General features: G+C 35.4%; 2 protein-coding genes across 2 annotated transcripts in view; one reads left to right on the top strand and one right to left on the bottom strand.

Moving 5' to 3' along the window:
* Positions 1 to 2,470, top strand: part of LOC132053325 (large ribosomal subunit protein uL5z-like) — a 102,730-nt gene extending 100,260 nt beyond the window's left edge. The window contains exon 6 of the transcript XR_009414106.1: positions 2,455 to 2,470. The gene's annotated coding sequence lies outside the window, so the exon portion shown is untranslated. The remainder of the gene's footprint in view (positions 1 to 2,454) is intronic.
* A 6,217-nt stretch (positions 2,471 to 8,687) lies between these two features.
* Positions 8,688 to 14,300, bottom strand: LOC132053319 (F-box/kelch-repeat protein At3g23880-like). Its single transcript, XM_059445288.1, has 2 exons — positions 10,709 to 14,300; positions 8,688 to 8,983 (listed from the first exon to the last, which is right to left on the bottom strand). Exon 1 carries the CDS (start codon positions 11,901 to 11,903, stop codon positions 10,728 to 10,730), a length of 1,176 nt encoding a protein of 391 aa, XP_059301271.1. The 5' UTR covers positions 11,904 to 14,300; the 3' UTR covers positions 8,688 to 8,983; positions 10,709 to 10,727.
* Between the last annotated feature and the right edge of the window lie 3,385 nt (positions 14,301 to 17,685).

Below are 17,685 nucleotides of genomic sequence, written 5' to 3'. Positions count from 1 at the left end.
TAGTATGTCGGTTCTATGTGCATTTTGATGAAAATTTTCGAAGAAGCGGTGTAGCGTGGCACCGGTAGCAGAGGCGAATCCAGGATTTATGGGTTCAATTTTAAAGTTCTTAGTATTGAACCCATTATACTTTTAATGTTATGGATTCATATATACTATTTGTTGCAACTTTAATAAAATTTGCTTATAAGTTTGTACTCCGTATAAAAAATAGTAGGTTCAAATGAAGCCAATAACATAATGCTGCATTCGCCCCTGCCTGGTAGTGCCTCCATCATCTTCAAATTCTGGGTCCACCTCTGCCGGGTGGGTCTACTAAGTAGACATAAGGTGTGAGTATAATCTACTCGCACCTAATGTTTACATCAACCCAATGAATAACACATTTGTAAAAATGCCCTTAACATATTGAAAATTGCATAAATTTTCCATCCTTCCACCTATTGGACCATAATTACCCTTAATGTCAATTTTCGGGTTAAAAATTTATGAATAGATCAATAGTTAAATATTTATGGGTATCTTAATAAATATACGAAATTTGAACAAAAGCTACTGGGTTAAGGTGAACCTAGTGCTTCAAAGTCAACTCCACCTTAAAGCAAAAAGAAAACAATGAAGAAGAATGGCCCAACAACTGCGTTGAATACAATATTGAAGAGTGTAATATAATGGATATAACGGAATCATATGTGTTGGTCGGTATAATCTCATAGATACACACATTTTTCAAGAGAATTCTTGTTTATTGTCAAAAAGGCAAAGAAATAAAGTTTTCCAGCTACAGAAACAACACCCCAAAACCAATCTTAAAATTCAGCAATTCAATGTTGTCAACAGCTCCATGTGTTGATCCATCTTTCCTTCTCATATTGGGAATGCTAGGACAAACTTTCAAACAGACAATAAAATAAAACAAGCCTCACAGTAGTAATGACACTTATAGTTGAATAAATTAAGGCAGGAACTGAAGTTGTGGCTTCTAAGTAGTTAATCACAAATTCACAATTTAACTTTTTGCTCTTCATGTAGAACAAACATCTAATTCAGACCAACAGTACTGAGGGCACGATAACACTTCTCAATTCTGCGTATTTCTCTTGCAACATTAATCATGTATGGTCTATCTTCTCCCTTTGAAACCGTGCATCTCTTAACAAGATCCCAGCAGTCTTCCAATTGTTGACGGATATCATGAATTCCACTCTCTCCGGCCAAGATGGCAGGATCCACTATATCCATTACATTACACTTTTCAGTGTCGGTTGTCGTCAGGTCATGATTTAAGATTGTGATCACGCCATCTTTTATATATGTTTCCTTTCCGGTCAATAGCTGAAAGAGAACATTTCCAAAATTGTAGACATCAGTTTTTTGAGTAACAATACCCGAGCTGCAGTATTCCGGATCAATGAGCTCAAATGCTCTCCACACACATCTCGAGCTTCTACTTCCAATTCTCCCGGAGGCAATGATACAGAAAATGCGAAATCGAATAGCTTGGCAACTCCACTACTCTGATCTATTAACACCTTTTGTGAGTTTAGGTCTCTATAAATGATGGGCGTATTAAATTCACTATGGAGATAAACAATTGCTGAAGCGATGTCATTGGCAATACGCAATCTACTTCCCCAAGGTACTGACGAATTTCTAGCATGATCATTATTGAAAAGTAAATCATGAAGAGTTATAGCCTCCTCAACATATTCATATACCATAACAGGATTTGCATATTCTAGGCAGCAGCCGATAAGTTTGAGCACGTTCTTAAGATGGCTCATCTGAGAAGTAATTGCTATATCTCGGCATATATCATTATTTGTTAAGTGAAACCCATGAAAGTCTTGAAATCCGTGAAATTAAGCAGGACAAAGCGTTTGTCTAGTAAGCCTTTTACTATATATCTTATGCCGCGTAGATTCTGCGTCTTTCGTTGCCCTCTCGATTTCTACGGCACTGAAGTAACGGAGGGGAATTCGACATTTTCCGTCGCATAAAGCCATAAACTCCTCTAGCAGTACACCTCCATTGTTCAAATAATGCTCTTTCTTCAGCCTTTCTTTAGAGCCTTTCTTTAGAGGCAGAGGATGATAGTTTGCTCATGAGTCCCCTAAAGTGATGCATTTGATCTAACTGCCAAGAACTCCTGCAAAAGTAATGAACAATAGCTAAGTTAGAAGTCTCAGGGCAGGGAGCATAAATCCAAGACAACATCATTATCACACCCCTTTTTTTAGAACTCCCGAAAAGGAGAATTTTGATTTTGAAGATCAAAAGGGTTTTCAAGACGAAAGTAATAAAATTGTGTTTCAAAAAGGGATTATTTTAAAAAAAATAGTATTCGCCACTTGACAATGAGTTATGGTGTGCCAAATCACCTTTAAAATAGATATCCCTTTCTAAAACAAGTTTGACTCCAAATGACTGATAGCAACAAAGATTCCGGTTAAGGAATTTTGTAGACCGAGAGGAAGGTGTTAGGCACCCTTCGAATCCCGTGGTTCTAGCATGGTCATTTCATTGACTCGTATTGGCTTAGCTAGAAACTCAATTGAACAAACTTGAATGACATGCAAGCACGCGCACAAAAAAAGTGTCAAAATTAATACAACCCAAAATCAAATTGTGGGAAAATAAACCTATACTATCCTATGCTAACCTAATCTAAGCCTTCCCCGACATCCCAGGGTCTTCTTCACAAACGACCTTTGTTTTCACCTTGGTACTTCTGGGCATTTCCCCGGGAAATAGGTACATTTATTGAAGAGCAGATAAAGCATCACTACTAGAATTAGAGGTTTTTCCCACTGAAATTCAGTGAGAAATTTGTGCTATAAAACGTGATTTTCCCACGTCATTCCCACTGAACAAGCTCACTGGGAAAATGCATAGTGGGAAACAGGTTCCCATTGAAAAGCTGAAAAACTCCATAAATTTTTTGGTGTGAAAACATAACTATTTAGATTTTTTTCACCGACATTCCGTGGGAAATAACCACCGAACATTTTTCAATGGGAAAATAGAGATTTTAGTAAGTGCATCCAAGCAACTAAACGGACCTAAAGTTTGCGTACCACCCCCACATCTTAATATTTGCCTATTTTTCACTAGCCGAGCATGAAGTCAAATCCTGTTTTAATCATAATTATCCCACTGTTAACATCATAGGCAACTAAGGGAATCCAAAGACAGAAAAATACAATCACTATAAAATAAGCATGATATCCATGTGATAATCAAGTAACTGGAAAATCACCCAAACACGCAACTAAACTTTGAAAAATAGAAACAATTAAACTGCAATTAAAAGGAAGAAATGAACCTTAATGAATTAGTTCAATGGATCTGAAAATGCCTCGGGACCAGAAAAGTGGAGAATTCTTACTGTGCACTGTAAGGAAAATGAGGTGAGGAAAGTTTGGTAGAACTAAGTCAAGCAAGACTCTCTTTTTGGTCTTTACTTTTTCCAAATAAATAATGCAAATAAAAAAGTATCCCACTCCGTCCTAATTTATGTGATATAATTTGATTAGATATGGAATTTAAAAAAGTAAGAAAGACTTTTAAAATTGGTGGTTTAAAACAAACTATAGATATTTGTGTGGCTGTAAATCATTTCATTAAGAGTAAAAGGGAAAATTTTAAGTTAAATTATCTCTAAATATAAAAATATATCATTCTTTTTGGGATAGATTTAAAAAAAAAAAGCATACCACATAAATTGGGCAGAGAGAGTAAATACTAATGTAAACTAATGGAAAATTCATTATAAGAAAAATCAAAATATTGAACTAGCTATACTAATTTTTTTTTTTTAAAAGAGAAATAATGGTTAAAACAATACTTGAACTCACTTTTTCACGAGTCTCATACCCCAATTATCAGTTGTTCACTTTTCCTACTTGAACTACCACCATCTATATATTAAACACACCTAATTGAGTAAATGGTGATAGTTCAGGTAGGAAAAGATAACAAGTGATAGTTGCCCTAGTCTAAAAAATTGTTTTTTAATTTCTTTCTCTTGAAATATGAAAATAAGATTTGTATCCTAAACATGTGATTCTATTTTATTAGTTTTTTTATTTTTACAAATAAAAAGTATTAAAAAGAAATAAAAGTTAAAATGTAAAGATTTGATCTAAAAGAAAATATTGACACTAAAACAATGCAAAATTAGTGAAGGGTCAAAAATCACATGTCTATCATCATTAGTGGAATCTAGTTGTAAGGAGGTTGAAAGCTTCTCATTGAGTTGAAGTCAGAATTTGAAGTTAATAAGTTCTGAATTTATAGCTCATTTTAATTATTGAATTTATAATTAAATATTTGTGTAAATTTAATAATTTTTTTTAATACAAATATAAAATTTAAACAAAATTTCTAACCGCGTAATATTATATTACGCCCCAGCTTTGTGGTCTTTGTACTATGCCTTGTGCATTGAATACCACACTAATGACTGACAAATAGAGTCAAGACACAGCTATTGATTTGACTCTTCTGAATTACTTGGTAGTTTCAGTGCCCTTGCTGTGGGTCTCTCTTTAATTTCGTTGCACTTTCCTTGGAATTTAGTTTTTTCATACGTGGAATACACTGATAATTTCTTAAATTTGTAAGTAAATTTCATTTAAAACTCGAATTATAAATCACTTAAAATATGTTAAATCTTTTAATTTTACTTATTTGTCTCAGTAATTATCTTTAGATATATTGGTCCTTAAGGACGCGAATTTAGAATTTCATGAGGATGGAGATTGAACCCGTGACCTTGAGGATGTAAACATAACATCTATCCAGTGCTCCACTCAGCCCATTTTGACCATGATCCTTTAGTTAATATTAGATATATTTTTAAATTTATACACATAATATATCGAGCTTTAAAAAGTTAGTTGGTATTCACATGATCCAAAATTTATGCATAAATTCGCCCCCGCTTAAGGAGTTCTTGGTTACATAAAGGCAATGAAGGTACCCAGAAATTCAGGAGAGTAGTTAACAATTTTTGTTGTATTCAACAACTATAAAGCATTGTTGTCAGGATTTCAATCATCAATGTCACGTTCCAAAATTTTCTCTGTCACGTTCTCTTGGAATTCAACCCATTCTTCTGGTTACATTGGAATAAAGGGACCAAGAACCTTCCAACTTCTTTTCAATAATTCCACTAGTGATGATGTGATAACATTGGTCTCTGTTTGAAATTTGTCCGAATCCTTGGATCAAAATGAGAAGGAAATCAGATTTCAACACGAGATCTCTTGAGTGGGTGAACATTGAATTGCTCAATGTTAAGAATGGTTTTGAGGTATTGTTTCTATAGCTAAAGAAACTTTATTGGTTCTTGGTTTCTAGTCCTGCCAATGCACTTATTTTAGTTTTTTTCGGGATAAATCAAATCTGGAGGATAGATCTTTAAATGATGAAAGGAATTTTTTTGAAGGTGGAAGACAATTTGGAGACCTACTGCAGACAGTTTGAGAAAAGATTCCAAAGAGAAAGGAGTGCTAGCGCCTACACAAACCACAGTTCTCGGTACACGGCGTGGTCAAAACAAGTTTACGAGATTTTGCCTAGGATCTTAATCTTGGTTGTTCGTAATTGAACAAACTTATTACCACTATGGATAATAAAGAAGATAAAGTGCAAATTATGACTCGATCAAATGGACAAAGTTACCTTAAGATTTGCCATCTTACATCAGAGTATAGATAAAGGAAAAAAGGAAAGCCACTATGTAATGGCTTTAGGTCAAGAAGAAGTCTATGAAAGTACATCTAAGGGTAAGATTACGAAGTAAAGGAAGTCCATTACCGAGAAAAAAGGATGATCTTGTCTTTTTGAGAAAACTTGTCAATTTAAAGAAAATACAATCACTATCAAGCATGATATCCATGTGATAATCAAGTAACTTAAAATCACCCAAACACGCAACTAAACTTTGAAAAATAGAAACAATTAAACTGCCGGAATTAAAAGGAAGAAATGAACCTTAATGAATTAGTTCAATGGATCTGAAAATGCCTCGGGACCAGAAAAGTGGAGAATTATTACTGTGCACTGTAAGGAAAATGAGGTAGGAAAGGGGTTAGGTCAAGCAAACTCTTTTTGGTCTTTACTTTTTCCAAATAAATAATTTTTGTGATGAAAAATATCCCACTCCATCCTAAATGTAAAATTTGACGATTTATTTAATTTAAAAAAGTAAGAAAGACTTTAAAATCGTGGTTTAAAACAAAATGGAGATATTTAGGAACACAATTAAATACCACATTTCATTAAGAGTAAAATGGAAATTTCAAGTTAAATTATCTCTAAATATAGGACTATATCATTCTTCACAACTCAAAGATTTTTTTTTTTTTTTTAAAAAGCATACCACATAAATTGGCAGAGAGCGTAAATACTAATGTAAACTAATGCAAAATTCATTATAAGAAAAACCAAAATATTGAACTAGCTATACTAATTTTTTTTTTTTAAAAGAGAAATAATGGTTAAAACAATACTTGAACTCATTTTGGTGGTAGTTGATACCCCAATTGAGTAAGTATGGACATTTCATTCCATTACCACCATCTATATATTAAACACACCTAATGAAAGGAATTGCATGGATGTTATTGTAATGTCGATGGATTGCCGATGGCCTAAAAAATTGTTTTTTAATTTCTTCTCTTGAAATATGAAAATAAGATTTGTATCCTAAACATGTGATTCTATTTTATTAGTTTTTTTATTTTTACAATCGTCTAAAAAGTATTAAAAGAAATAAAAGTTAAAATGTAAAGATTTGATCTAAAAGAAAATATTGACACTAAAACAATGCAAAAATTAGTGATCACAAGGGTCAAAAATCACATTACTCATCATCATTAGTGGAATCTAGTAGGATGAAAGGAGGTGAATGCTTTTCAGGACAGTGAGTTTCGAGGGTGATTGGGTGTATTTTAAAATTCAACCTTCCGAATTTATAATTTCCATTTTAATTATACGCCAAATTTATAATTAAATATTTGTGTAAATACTTCCTAATTTTTTTAATACAAATATAAAATTTAAACAAAATTTCTATGAGGTGTAATATTATATTATCCCCAGCTTTGTGGTCTTTGTACTATGCCTTGTGCATTGAATACCACACTAATGACTGATGGTTAAGATAGAGTCAAGACACAGCTATTGATTTGACTCTTCTGAATTATGGAAAGGTAGTTTCAGTGCCCTTGCTGTGGGTCTCTCTTTAATTTCGTTGCACTTTCCTTGGAGTTTAGTTTTTTCATACGTGGAATACACTGATAATCTTAGAGTGAAGAAATTTCATTTAAAACTCGAATTATAAATCACTTAAAATATGTTAAATCTTTTTAATTTTACGATTATTTGTCTCCGTAATTATCTAGTTAGTAGATATTTTCATGATTCAGTCAACTATAAAGCATTGTAATTTAAGGATTTCAATCATCAATATACAGATTCATAAATTCTCTCTCTAAAATCTCTTCTATTCTATACCAAATTCGAGTACTCAAACCTAGAATTCTTGTTGAATTTCTGTATTTGAGTAACAGACCATGTATTCCTTTAGTTAATATTAGATATATTTTTAAATTTATACACATAATATATCGAGTTTAATCGAGTAATCATGTATTCACATGATCCAAAATTTATGCATAAATTCGCGCCTGCTTAAGGAGCCTTCTTGGTTACATAAAGGCAATGAAGGTACCCAGAAATTCAGGAGATAGTCCAACAACTTTTGTTGTCACGTTCCTTGGAATTCAACCCACTGTGGAATAAAGGGACCAAGAACCTTCCAACTTCTTTCAATAATTCCACTAGTGATGATGTGATGTCTTGTCTCTGTTTGAAATTTGTCCTAACCTTCCAATATGAGAAGGAAACACAGATTTCAACACTTGGATCTCTTGACAACATTGAATTGCTCAATTTTAAGAATGGTTTTGAGGTATTGTTTCTATAGCTAGACGACTTTATTGGTTCTTGGTTTCTAGTCCTGCCAATGCACTTATTTTAGTTTTTTTCGGGCTTCTCTCAAATCTGGAGGATAGATCTTTAAATGATGAAAACATTATGCTTTCGGTGGACAGAGATACCCGATACCTATGCTGGTGGAAAGTAATAGGCACACATGGAATTAATCAAGTTGCGTGCAAGCTGACTCAGACACTATTGTTATAAGAACAAACGATGGTCTTTCTGTCTAGCTAATTGAAGTGTAAGGAGCACTCTCAACACTCATATTACCAGCTATGAATTATAAAGAAGCTCTGAAAGAAAATTATGACTCGATCAAATGGACAAAGTTACCTTAAGATTTGCCATCGGTCAGAGTGTGGATAAAGGAAAAAAGGAAAGCCACTACACCGTTTCTAGTCCTCAAGCGAAGAAGATCTATGAAAGGACATCTAAGGGTAAGATTACGAAGTAAAGGAAGTCCATTACCGAGAAAAAAAGGTGATCTTGTCTTGCTTGCTGAAAGAGAGGAAGCTTCCAGACCATCTTTCCATCCAGATAATAAGTGATCAATCAACAACAAACACTAACTTAAAACAACCAGGAAAGAGTACCTATCCTTACAGAATCGAACCTGTTTCATCAACATGAAAAGACGATGTCCTAACCACCGGACGAAAAGGACCAAAAACCCAAAGGACCAAAAAACCATTCTTCATATACATTAACTGATAAGAGTAATTAACAAGAAGAAAAGTACATTATCTTCAAAATGTACGGATGGAGGATAAGTGGTTCACAAGTGGAAAAACAGTATTCACCCATACAAAACAAGCTAAATTCAAACAGTCAACTTCATATACAAGTATTATACATCAAGCAACAGCCACCAACAACTAGTTTGAAAGATCCATCGATTCAGTAAAGTGTTTGTTCCTGCACACTCTGTAAAGTTCACTGGTGCATTGTTGCTAACTGCCAAGATACAGAATATCTGCAAGAAAAAAATGACCTGTCAACCTGTGCGTAGAACCAACGAATATCTTTAGATCTTGTACCTTATTGAATGCAGAAATAGAACAGGAATGGGAGAATAAGACATCTTAGGGTGTAGAAAACAGATTGAAACAGCAAAGGCTGATCCACCAAGGAACAAAGATGTAAAAGATGTGCATTGGCAAGGACTTGAAGCTAAGAAGCAATCAATTTTCAAGCTATACAAATAACAACCACAAGCCATTCTTAGAATTGAGCAATAATGTTGCTAAGAGTCCCATGTATTAAGCATGAATGGCGGAATCTCACCTCTGTGTTTCCTTGCTAGAACAACTTTCAGGCAATGTTCTTTCCGGGGCATGTTTCATTTTCTACACTTTGTTTAGGGACGATAAAAACAAAATGAAGATTCAAAATGCATCTCAAAAAATAGAAAAAGGCCCTGCAATTGACTTTCACCAGCTGTCTGTGCCAAAAGCAAGGCTGATGACTTAAAGAAATGCTTATTTTACTAACAGAAGAAAATGCCACCATCAGTAGCTTTGGCTCAAATCATGTATTTGTTTTGTATAAATAATCTATCCAGAACCCGGTGTGCAAAAAGGACTGTGATCTAGAACACATAAACTAAAAATTCTGTCTCCGCCTCTGATGATGATGATGGTAGATGCAAACTAAGAGCATATTGGTTAATTGGCATGAAATCTACTAGATAGAGAGAATAAATGAAAAAGGAAACAGCAGAAGAAACAAAGATAAAACAATGCTTTTGGAGGGGAAAAGGGAGGGAACGCAAACAGTTTCCTGATAGAAAAGTATTTTGTGAGGACATCTCAGTTGCACCAACTTAAACTCCTCTTGACGATAAAAGTTGGCTTTGGCAACTTTTATTTGAACATGTTATTTACTAGCAACATATTGAACTCCTGATATCTAATTCGTATTTCCAATAGGTCATAGTTATGCCCATTTCATTTATATGATTCAAAATTCTTCTGGTGATATTTGGTATGTGATGCAGCCGATTCAGTAGAGGTCAATGTGGAGATCATTCCAAAACTTCAAGATATAATTATTCAAACACATCTTCACTATCAAATTATTGAAGAACGAAAGCTAAATGACCTAATTCATCACACAAGCATTTGCCATGTCAAAGGGGATTCTTAGAAAATAGAGGAACTTTCTATAAATTTATTAGTTGCTTGCAAGCTTGAAACCTCTCTTCTAAGCAAAGGGCACAACGACTTACCAGTTCGCACAACTTAAGAGTGCAATATGGAAACAACTCGCAAAGCAAAAATTTGACAATTGGTAACCAAAGTTTGGCTTTCTCTAATTCTAAACAAATGAGCTGTAAACAAGAATCATTGGACTTATATCTTGCAAAAAGTGCTCCCATAGTTCCATGTTTTGCAGCATAGGAAACCACAGCAAAACTTTTAACGTGGTGCACGAGAGAGCAGCAAATAACAGGTATGCTGGAAAATGGAAAAACTTCCTATACGGAAAGACTTGCTTATTCAAAAGCTTCTTATTTGATACCACCTTTTGTGCTCATAACCAAACATTGGTTGGAGCAGGAGGGTGATAAGTATGCAAATCAACTAAGAGCGTAATAACAGTCAAATCCCTCATGTAGAAAGCTAATGAACAGGTAAACCTTTCAAAAACAAGACGAAAAACGAGTCAAGAATTCACACGGACTTCCCTGGCTCATTACCTGCGAACCTTTCTCGACTCTAAGTTTGGATATCAAGCTCTTCATTCCCGTCATCATGAAATTCCTTAGGCCAAGATTTAGTTCCTAAATCAAGTAAAACCAGGCTCTCCTTGTATGCAAACAGTTCTATCATATCAGGATTCCCTTGGAAGCGAAGATCTTGAAATTGCTCATTCCTAGGGTCATAAAGAGAAAGATCCCCCTCAATGGATTCGAATATAACCTCCCCATTCTTCATAAAGCCTAAGGGCCAGCAGATTTTAAATGAGCAATCAACTTTAAACTGATGGAACCAAATCTTTCTGGAACAATCTTCTTGCATTATCCATACATGCCACCAATCTAGTGATTCTGGGCCATGAACAAAAAGGTAAAGTGAATCCCGAAAGACTGCTAACGACCCAGTTAATGCACCGTCATCGAGGCAAGACTTCGGCAGCTTTATTTCTTCAAAAACATGGTCAGCCATATTGAAAGATACAATGAAGTCATCATACTCAGTTTCATTAATAACATTTCGTGCAACCCAATATGCAGATCCATCTAGAAATGCCTTTGCCATATGGCTGGTAATAAAGTACGAAAGTTCAACTTCAATCTTTGTCCAAGAATCTGTTTTTAATGAGTAAATTTCAACAACAGGCGGAAGTTTTGGAGGGGCTGTCAGATTCATTTTCTCAGTATACAAAATCCTAACCACCTTATATTCATCCAATCGGGGGACCCACCCAAACCCAAACACTACATGAACACGAAAATCAGGAAGCTGAACGGGGGAATTAATAAGATTCTTGACTATTTTTGTGGCCGGGTTCCAAAAATACATTTTGCAACAAGATCGAGGACTTAAAGGGTAAAGAAGAAAGAGAACGCCATTGCAACAGCCAAGGACTTCAAAACTTTTAGTTGATTCCCACAGAGGAAATTCTAATTTCTTGTGCTCGGCGAATGTTTCATCAGAGTACAATGTGCAACACTCCTTAATTTCCGCGACATCTAAGATTAGATCTTTACCGATCAAAAAGCTGCTTTCCTTATATGATGAATGTTGATTCATATGATTGTTCACAAAATAAGGATCTATAATTAGGTTACACCAAGATTTGCAAACAGACCTGAATTGCATGAGATCCTCAACAGGAAGTCTTGACAAAATGTTTGTTATTTCATCACCAGGTGGATCAACAGAGATCATCGTACTTATTTTTCTTTTTTTGACTAATTCTACGAGATATCCGCCACCTCCCACCAGCACCAAGTACCAGGTAACTCTGTCCACCAAAGCTTAGACAGGTAAAACTAGAGTCGTACAAGAACCACCTAAGCTATCAGAAAGTGGTTTTAGAGATCATCGTGCTTATTAAGATAGTAATGGCAAAACACGTGCCAAAAATTTAGCCTGATGCCTAGCGGATCTGAACAATTTTTACAAGATCAAAGAAACAGGAAATTAGCACTCGGAATTGAAGCACTCAATTCTACTAATTAAGCAAGGTCATAGAGAGAGAGAGAAATTGTTCAAATCAGCAAAAAGAAAAGGACTATCAGAGACACCACCAAAGCAAAGATAAACATGTCAACCAAACTTTGTGCCAGAGGAATCAAAGATCGAATCGACGGCGATATGGGTTCATCTCCCACAACTACCGACGGAGTTCTATGACAGAGGAATTCTAGAGAAAATAGAAAGACGAATCGGTCAATTAACGAAGATTGATGCATGCACATTGTCAACCCTAAAAGGAAGGCATCGAGGATCAGTGTTGAAGTAAATCTAGGGGTTCCGGTTCAAACGGCGATTACTATTGGAAATCACCGTCAACCACTGATCTATGAAGGAGAAGGGATTTTGTGTGTAAGTTGTGGTAGACTCAGGCATACTGCAATCAACAATGTTGGTTGAAGAAAAAGAGGAAGAGGGGTAAACATGACCGACAACAATTAATGGGAGACAGTGGTGGTGAATAGAGAGACCGACAGATAGCAACCGAAAGGAGGAAAGTAAAAGGAAAGAAATAGAATATGGAAAATTAAGATCACTCACAACAAAGTATCTACATATGAAATAGAGATTGAAGGACAAGTGGAGCTTGGTTCTCAATATAAACTAGAAGGTAAAACTAGAGTTGTACAAGAACCACCTAAGCTATCACAAAGTGATTTTAGAGATTATCATAGTGCTTTTTTTTTTTTTGATAATGGTAACGGGTTCATCATGTTTATTAAGACTGGAATGGCAAAAGAAGTGCCAAAAATTTAGCCTGATGCCTAGTGGATCTGAACAATTTTCACAAGATCAAACGAACAGGGAAATTTAGCACGAGGAATTGAAGCACTCAAACTCTACTAATTAAGCAAGGTCATAAGAGAGATTGCGAGCTATTGCACAGGAGCTGGGTTTACCATGTGCGCACCCGAAGGGCAGCGGCTGTAGGTTCCCATGTCATCAAATAAATAAATAAAGAGAGAGAGATAGAGACAAAAACCGTTCAAATCAGCAAAAAGATAAGTACTATCAGAGACACCACCAAAGCAAAGATACACCTGCCTTCATCGAAGATGACAATGTTGGTTGAAGAAAAAGAGGAAGAGGGGTAAACATATGAAATAGAGATTGAAGGAGAAGTGGAGCTCGGTTCTCATAAACCTTCTCTACCGTTAATATTACTTACCAAATTAAGGTGATTCCATATTTGCTAAGTTAGGATCTCGATAAAATCATAAATGTTAGCCACTGAAATATTGTGTTTCCAGAAGATTGGACAAAGCTGAAATTAACTGGATAACACCTCTAGCCCCTTTCACCCACTTGACCATGTGTAAGAAAGAATTGAGCGTCTTATTGATTTCATGCTTGCCTATCCTGAATCTCCGCTGGTCTTGAGCAAGCAGAACCAACCCAATTAATTGGGCCGAATTCAGAGTTGTTTTTGGAGTTCAACTAGCTGAATTGCACTTTAATTGGCTTTTTAGATTACATTGTGAATCATAGCATAATAGCACGGCATGCCAACATCATTGTCATAAGCAACCCAGACTTGATTATCATCAAAAGATTTTTGCGTTCTGTCCTTATCAAAATTATGGAAGTCAGGATCAGGAACAGTCATTGACTGAACTTCTAGATCTAAATCAACAGGTGCAATACATAATATTTTGGAATCCGCCACTGCATCATTAGCAGTTTTATCCTAGCTGCACGGACTCTTCATTTTTGATAAGCTGCACAGACTCTTCATTTTTTATGCCGAATCTGTCTTGGCAGGAGACTGGGACGCGAGCGGGATACGTCTCAGATTCAGTTAACCAACTTCGGATGCTTTCACAGAGTTCATGGTCAAATTTGGGGAAAAATTTGAGATTTTGATTTCTCAAAATAAAAGATAAAACCGATTTAAGACATGGGAAACAGAATGCCCATCTTGGAGAATGCCATCTTCAACTATCCATGAAACAAGGTTTAATCTTTTAACTATTAACCGCAAAAGCAGTCTTTAATGCACGTTGAGACCATCCAAGCAGATATTACCTGCTAATCATACGCAGAAAATGCAAATCTAGCAGAAAGCTAAAATGTATCCAGTTCGAGAAACTATGCTTACCAAATTTAGAGGCAAAGTCCATCACTGATGATACTCCATAGTTGATTGCACTAATTCAACAACAACAACATACCCAGTGTGATCCCACAAGTGGGATATGGGAGGATGGGGTGTACGCAAACCTTACCCCTACCTTAACGGTGTAGAGAGGCGGTTTCCGAAAGACCCTCGGCTCAAGAAAAGTGATTTTCAAAAAAGGTTTGAAAAGAAACAAAAACCAATTTGGCGTAACACAATGCAAAAATCTAAGGGAGTTGAAGGAGAAGAGCGGAGATGCAAGTTCGTAAGACTTAGTGGCTGCATTTATAAGGGCAAAGCGACAGCGGAAATTACTAGAGCCCTAGGCAGCGGCTACATTTTATTTATCAGTTTTCTCGGCTCTTCACCTTATTTCAGACCATCTTGGCTTTTTCCCCATCCTGTATGCAAAAAATTTATTATGTATCTCACACAACCGACCCTAGTTGTGTGCGACTTCCTTTTGTCTCACAAGAAAATGGACCCAAAAGTGTAAGATTTGGGGAGGGTAGAGTGTACGTAGACCTTACCCTACCTCGTAAAGATAGAAAGGTATCCGATAGACCCTCGGCCAAGTCAAGCATTTCAAAGCAATTTGAAAAAGGGAACATGCAAATGAAAGCAATAACAACAACGAAATAATGTGATACGTAAAGCAGTACATAATATTAAAAAAAAAAAAAGATCAGTAACGAAATAATGTTATAACCGAGGCACAAGGTGGTAATAGAAATCGAAGAACAAGAAACTACGAAAATGGTGCTAATACTACTAGTAAGAAAATAGGTACAGATTCGACCACCAAGCCTATCCCGCAGGAAAGCGAGAGAATGCTCAACTACTAACTAACCTTCTATCCTAATCCGCGACCTTCAAACCCTCTCATCAAAGGATGCGAGGAAAATAACTAAATAAGGAGTATTGACATCAGAAATAGTATGGATAGTCAAAATGAAAGAAACAACAATAGTAGTAAAAATAGAAGAATACGCTAACGAGAGAATAGTAATGATAAGGTTCTCTAAACGAGAACGATGCTCACCCAAATGAGAGAAAAATCTCTCGACTACCTACTAACCGTCTACCCTAATCCTAGACCCTCATGCTTTCCTATCTGGCGTCATATTCTCGGTGAGCTAAAGATGCGTCATGTCCTATCCAGTAACCCCGGTTCTTCGGCCTACCTCTACCTCTCCGGAGACATAATATTGCTAACCTTTCGCACTTCTGCACAGGGGCATCCGAGCTCAAGCTCCTCTTTTTCACATACCCGAATCATCTCAGTCTTGCTTCTCGCATCTTGTCCACCACGGAGGCCACTCCCACCTTGTCTCGTATATCCTCGTTCCTAATCCTCTCTTTCCTTGGATGCCCACGCATCCATCTACTTTCACCTTCTGAACGTGCGAATTCTTGACTTGCCAACACTCAACCCCATACGACATTATCGATCTAACAACCACTTTATAAAACTTATCTTTAAGTTTCGGTGGCACCTTTTTATCACAGAGGACACCAGATGAGAGCTTCCATCTCATATACGATGAGTGACATCCTCATCTATCTTCCATTGCACTAATTCAATAGTGCAACAAATGCAGATACTATGGTGTCAAAATCATTTAGGGTATGCTGAATCAGAAATTTTATTCAGATATGGCTATAACAACAATTTGTAAGCTTTAGAATTTATGTAAAAGACAATATTCTGAAATCTAATTGTAACAGAAAGACAACATCAAAATAGTCAGTTCTCAATAAAAAATAAATTAGTTTCTTGCCCTTCAACATTATGTTATACAATTGACAAAAATTGGTGAGAATACAAAGTACTTGAAAAGAGTTCTAAAGACAAAATATACACAACTGACACCAACTAATACTCCGTCTGTTTAAATTTACGTGAACCACTTTTGATGGCACGGAGTTTAAAAAGGAAGAGAATATTTTTAAATTTATCATGTTAAATGAGTCACATATATTTCGTACAGATAAATCATTGCGCCAAAAGTAAATTATTTTAAAATATAGAAGGATGTCATTCTTACGGACTAATACGGAAATATGTTGACATAAACTGAAAAGAGGGAGTAGCATGTTTGGACAAGTTTTTAATTTTCTTTTCTTTTTTACTTTCATTAAGAAGTCATTTGTATTTGGCTAATCAATTTTAAAAACACTTTTGAGCAGTAATTAGTGTTTGACTTGGCTTTTAAAAAGTGATTTTAAGTATTTTTAAAAAAAATACTTTTAGGGAAAAACTTTTTTTTTTTTAATTTCTGAAAAACAGCTTCTACTACTGCCCAAAACACTTATTTTCTCTTAAAAGCTTAGCGAAACACTCTTTTAAAAATAAAAAAATAAAATTAATAATAAGTAATTTTTGAAAGGAAAAAAAAAAAAAACTTTTCACCTTCCAAAAGCTTGCCCAAATAGGCTGAGGAAATGGAAATCCTTAATTAAGATTTGATTCAATTATCACAGGGGAAACTACTCTATATATTCACATTCGCTACTGCAAAAATCACTGGTAAAAAAAAAAAAAACAGAAGATAACCTGAATTTTTAGTAGTTGTTGATCGAATTGGGCCGAATAAAAAAAGGATGGGTCTTCTTTTACAGCTTCATCTGAAAATGGGGGGTGATTTAGTAGAATAATCTTAAAATTGGGGGTGGATTTAAAATTTGAGTCTTAACAAAGAAAGTGGCTATGGTACCAACCACGGATAGGGTCATTCGCTCAAATGACCCATTTCGATGTGGTCTTTAATTTTGGTCCTTTAAATGTGTAGTCTTTAAGTTTTTACGCCCCGTTTTTAATTTTTGACCTAAATTGTTGATGTCACTTTATAAAGCAAAATTTGCCGCCTCCACAGATTTAGTTATGCCTTAATAAATTTCATTGCCGTCTTCGCATTTTTTAATTATGCGCCCAAGATGGCCTAAAAGTTTTAAGCATACGAGGCGAAAAGTCATTCACGGCTCCAAAGATAGTTCTATGTAACGCTCCAAATAGGCATAGGGTCATAGAAACTTATGCCTCATGTAAACTATTATTTTCAAATTTAAGCTTCAACCTGAAACCTCGGGTATTTTCGCCACTCTTTTTTTTTAAGCAAAGGGAAAAAATTAAAGACCAGGGAATTGAGGGGCAAAAATTAAAGACCAGTCCATATGAACGGAAATCGTGCAAATTGCCCTTAATTTTTTCCCTTCTAACATTTTTCACACGACGTGAGTTTATATTTAGCTCGGTTAATATCCCACAAATAATATCGGACACAGTAAAATTTTCAAAACTCAACATAAAAATGGTCAAAAATACATCAAACTCAAAAAGGATAAAACAAAGGCCCA

Source organism: Lycium ferocissimum, chromosome 4 (assembly GCF_029784015.1).
Source record: "Lycium ferocissimum isolate CSIRO_LF1 chromosome 4, AGI_CSIRO_Lferr_CH_V1, whole genome shotgun sequence".
Lineage (NCBI taxonomy): Eukaryota > Viridiplantae > Streptophyta > Magnoliopsida > Solanales > Solanaceae > Lycium > Lycium ferocissimum.
The sequence above is the reverse complement of the archived record's forward strand: the minus strand, read 5'-3'. Positions and strand labels throughout refer to the sequence as shown.

Coding starts and splice junctions, on each gene's coding strand:
- LOC132053319 (XM_059445288.1), bottom strand. CDS start 11,903: ATGATCTCTGTTGATCCACCTGGTGATGAAATAACAAACATTTTGTCA.